This window comes from Arachis duranensis, chromosome 4, assembly GCF_000817695.3.
Source record: "Arachis duranensis cultivar V14167 chromosome 4, aradu.V14167.gnm2.J7QH, whole genome shotgun sequence".
Lineage (NCBI taxonomy): Eukaryota > Viridiplantae > Streptophyta > Magnoliopsida > Fabales > Fabaceae > Arachis > Arachis duranensis.
In genome coordinates, this window is record NC_029775.3 from 562,658 (window position 1) to 567,549 (window position 4,892).

Sequence of the window (4,892 nt, forward strand, 5' to 3'; positions counted from 1 at the left end):
TTTTTTATAAAAAAATGTTAATTTAGAACAATTTAAAATATAATTTATTGATTTTTTAATCAAATTAATTTGTTTGATCTAATTTTAATAAAAATAATACAGTTTAATAATTATATGTATTAAATTTTAATTACTAAAAAATATTTTTAAAAAATATTTTAAATATTTTTATTTAAATAACTCTTATATTTTATACTAATAACTAATTTTAGTATACCCGTAATATAATCCATTAATAATATAAGAAGTTAACCAGTAAACTAGAGCTTGGATGTTGGCCTTGGTCAAATTTTGATAATATCCTGCAACGCTGAGTAGAGTGACGTTATATGCCAAAGTCTTGTTGCATCTCAAGAACTCTCCCTTAGTTCCCTATTTACATCCCAATATTAATGGAATTAATTCTCACTCAACTGATTATTAATTAATATATTAAAACTATATACATCCATCAAGATAGCTTTTTTAATAAGCTGTACAAGAGTAAGAGAAAAAAACCTTTTCATTTACATACCGTAATTAATTAATATCTATGGAGTATAACTATTTTATTGATAAATATTTTTTATAAGTTAAAAGTATTTATAATTAATTGAATATTTTTTACAAACTAAAAACAGTATAAAAACTTAATTAAAAAAATATAAAAAAATTAATTATAAATTTAATAAAATTATAAAACAAACAAAATAATTAAACTAAAAAACAATAATATCTCGAACTAATTATCCTATCGTATTTTGTCCCGATTAAAAAAAGGTACTACTCATCATTGACTAATAAGGTGAAAACTCATATACAGTCGATTTTATGTGAAGTTGATAGTTAAAAATTGTTAGATGAAAATTTAGTCAAATCAGTTAAATTATTTAATGGCTCTTAATTATAACTTCACGTAAAATCCACTGCACCTGAATTTCCACCTGCTAATAATCTAAATATGAAATCATGATTCAAAGTATGTAGCATTATTACCTCTCTAATGTACAAGGCTTTCCTCACACTTTGATCATTTGCCCATGTGTTCACAAGAATGTGAGAATAACTCTAAAATAGACGGTTAGCATAATCAAGTTAGGTCTAATGTTAATTTTCTCTTAATTCTGTATTCCAATATAAATGGATGATGAGAATGAATTATGTAAAGACAAATAATAAAGTGAATGTACTTAACTCTACACCAAAATTCTGAAGGATGTTGAAGTGAGGATTGTAAAATTCCATGATTCATACCAGGTGTCGTTTCACACAAAGGTTCCAAAATTTGTTGTGGATTTATGTAACGAATTAACTGCAAATCCATAAGCTACATCATTATTTTACTTATATCCTATGTACTAGGACTTAATATTAATTGCGAGACCCAAAAACTTACATATAGATAAAGTGGTAAATAATACTCTTTTGTCTATAAAGTTTTTGAACTATTTTAAATAGACCAAGATGGAGTTAGAGTAATTTTTAAGAGAAGATCAGAATAAAAATATAGTACCTACTCAAATAAAGATACTAAAAATATTTTTTTATGAAAATTTTTATGTTAAAAGTGTGTTTTAATTTGTTTATTTAGTCATACTTTAAAAAAAATATTTTTACAATATATTAAAATGAAACTTTACAATATATTATTTAATAATAAAAAATATCTTTATATAAAGACAATTATAAAATTGAATTAAATAAAATATTATGAATAATTTTAAAAAATTTTAAAAATTTAAAGAAAAAAATGTAATGTACTCGTTGTTACATATCGTTCTAACCTCGGAATAAGCTTCATAATCTGAAACACACTTTGTGTCTTCTGGATCAATATTTACATAATTACCACCACAATGTTCTTTTATCGACTGTATTTAAGAAAAAAAAAAAGAAAAGAAACGAGATGAAGTAACAAAATCAGCAAATAAAGAAGTCATGAATTTAACATAATGTTAGAAAGAAAAAAAAAGATAATTATAATTTATTTTATTTAATATTTATTAATTATTATAATAATTATAAGGTAAAAACTCAGGTGCAGTCGACTTCACGTGAAGTTGGTAACTAAGAGCCGTTAGATGATTTGACTGATTTGACTAAATTTTCATCTAACGACTCTCAGCTATCAACTTCACGTGAAGTCGACTGCGCCTGAGTTTTTACCTAATTACAAATATTAAAAAGGATAAATTATAATTATTTTTTATTAATGTTAGAATATAATTAAGATCAATTATGATCAATTAGTATTATTTAGTATATCTGGATATTTATTATAGAATATTACGTCTTTATTATTACGATTTCCTTAATACTTATAAATATTGTATCATTCCAAACAACTTGATTACATTTAATAATACACAAATTTTTCTCTCAGTTTAGTTTCTTATTTCTAATGATTAATATATTTTGGTTACGAAATATTTGGTGAATTAATTTACCTGATAGAGTAATTCTGGTATGAGAGACATCTGGTATGCATACAACACTTTCGTGTTCTCGCTCTCATATGCATCCACCGCTGGGCTTGCAATCACATAACCCTGCTAAATTTTATTGGACCAAAATCAAAATAAAAATTTATGAAAACTAAAATAAAAAAAATAAAGACCAAAAGTGTATTTAAGTCAAAATTATATATACAGTTTTGAGTGAAAAAAAACTAGACAAAGAGTAAAATTAAATACGAAAAATGTGTCGAATTTATTGGAATATTGTACTTTGATATTAATGCGTGGTACACGACCTGCTACGTAACCTGCGAATTAAAAAAAGTCGAATAAATCGAACCGAGTTTCGGACCAAATTTATGCAATCAAATAAATTAAAGGTGGAAACTTAGCTACAGTCAATTTCACGTGAAGTTGATAGTCGAGAGCGGTTAGATAATTTGATTGATTTTGACTAGATAGTTGAGAGCGGTTAGATAATTTGATTGATTTTGACTAAATTTTTATCTAACAGCTCTCAGCTATCAATTTCATGTGAAGTAGACTGCAGCTGAGTTTTCACATAAATTAAAATAGATATTCACCGTATTTACCATCATATAATTTTTGAACGAGAGGAGCAGTAGGAGATCCTGAATACGAGCCACCACCAACGTAAAATGGATTTGAGTTGAACTTTGGATGATCAATAAACCACTGCATTACAAATTGAAACCTATCATTATCTACAATGCATCATAATTAAGAGCATGTTTGGAAATAATTGTAAACGTATCGGTACATATGAATTTATCATCGTACCATAACAAGCACCTATATTTTTTCCTAAAACATGGTAGCATGGTGGCTACAGTAAACTATTGATGATCCTGCCATACGAACGTATCCTGCTATAAATAGATGGCAAATTATGTACATTCTTATGAAGTATTAAAGTATAAGAATTCTTCACCTTTTGTAGAAAAGCATACGTATGGTCAACCCATAATGTGTCACTACTATAGTAACCTTGTTGCGTTTTTGAGTAAGAAAATCCAGTGCCCACTGGGATATCTATGTATAACATGTTCAACATATGGGTCCAAGAGTATGGGTTCAGCTCAAGTTTCGGAATATTTCCACTCAAACTTCGATTCATTCTTAGAGGTCCTGCAAATGGTTAACCTATTAGCAAAATTAATTAGCTCATGTATTTTCATTGCACACAAGATAAGTTTTTAAAAAAATTTACATGTATTTTGTTAGCAGTACAAATAAGATACATTTATAATTATTTCAATGTCAATATTTTTATAAAAAGATGATTTTAATAGTTTATTACGATAAATTTCTCTATAGCTTCATGTATTTTGATATATTGAAAATTTTCATAATGTTTTTAACTCTTTTTCTCTTCTCGCTCTAATCGTGACATGAGAAATATAAATATTATTTTATAGATATTAGTTTACATTTTTAAGTGTTAAAATGTTTAGATTAATTTCATGTTTTCTATTTTATTTTTTCAGATAATATATTAAATTTTATGTTAGTTGACTTAGAGTTTTTATGGTTAACCTAATATGAGGTATATAAATACTTCTTATTTTTTTTTTGTTTTTTACAGTATTCTTTAATCCAGCAAGTTAAGGATTAATCAGTTGCGGTATTAAGTTTCATTTAAGGGTTTGTTGCTGGCCAATGAATTACTGCATGCACAAGGTAGGATTCGAACCTCCTAACACTTCTTAAGTGGATTATTGAGCTAACTACTAGATCAACCCAACTTGGTTAAATATTTTTTAAACTATTATAGCTGACACCAGGGAGAGATTAGAGGAGTAAACAAGCTTTTTTGGTCTTATGATGAAAGCATAGCTAGACAAGTGAAATTGGGTGAGTTCCTCTCTCTTGTTGCATTAAAAAATTTAATAAAAAGTAGAGTGATTTTCTTCCATTTAATTTTAAGAGTATATACCCAAAAAGGTCTCTAAAAAATCTTATATCGGACATTTTTATTTCCAAAATTTTTTTATTACATTGAGGATTTTGAACATTACAAAAATAAGACGTATAAGTTTTTATCTTAGTCAAATTTACTGTTTTCACTTGGCCAAATAGATTTTTAAAAGTGTATCGAAAAGACTTATATGTCTTACTTTTATTTTCTTTAGATATTTATTACATATAATTTGGAAAGGATACTAATCTTGTAGTTAATAATTAGAATCAAGATTTAATTATTTAAAAAATATATTTTTGAATTAATTTTATAACTATTAATATAATTTTTTTATACTAATATCTAATTATATTTTTAAATATATAAAAAAGTATTCTTTTTAAATAACAAGTATGAAAATTAATTATTTTTATTTGTGTAATAAATTTAACATCTAATTAAATATAAATATATATATATTAAATTTTTTTAAATTTTACATAATAAATATTAAAATTGATTATTAGAAAAGCTTA

At 25.1% G+C, this 4,892-nt stretch overlaps 1 protein-coding gene across 1 annotated transcript in view; it reads right to left on the bottom strand.

Moving 5' to 3' along the window:
- LOC107482478 (serine carboxypeptidase-like 13) overlaps window positions 1–4,892 on the bottom strand; it is a gene marked incomplete in the record, with an annotated part of 7,991 nt that overhangs the window by 1,670 nt on the left and 1,429 nt on the right. Inside the window, 8 exon segments of the mRNA XM_052260948.1 lie at window positions 254–372; window positions 976–1,047; window positions 1,175–1,291; window positions 1,764–1,850; window positions 2,427–2,531; window positions 2,706–2,743; window positions 3,029–3,131; window positions 3,388–3,543. Coding sequence (XP_052116908.1) covers window positions 254–372; window positions 976–1,047; window positions 1,175–1,291; window positions 1,764–1,850; window positions 2,427–2,531; window positions 2,706–2,743; window positions 3,029–3,131; window positions 3,388–3,543 — 797 coding nt within the window.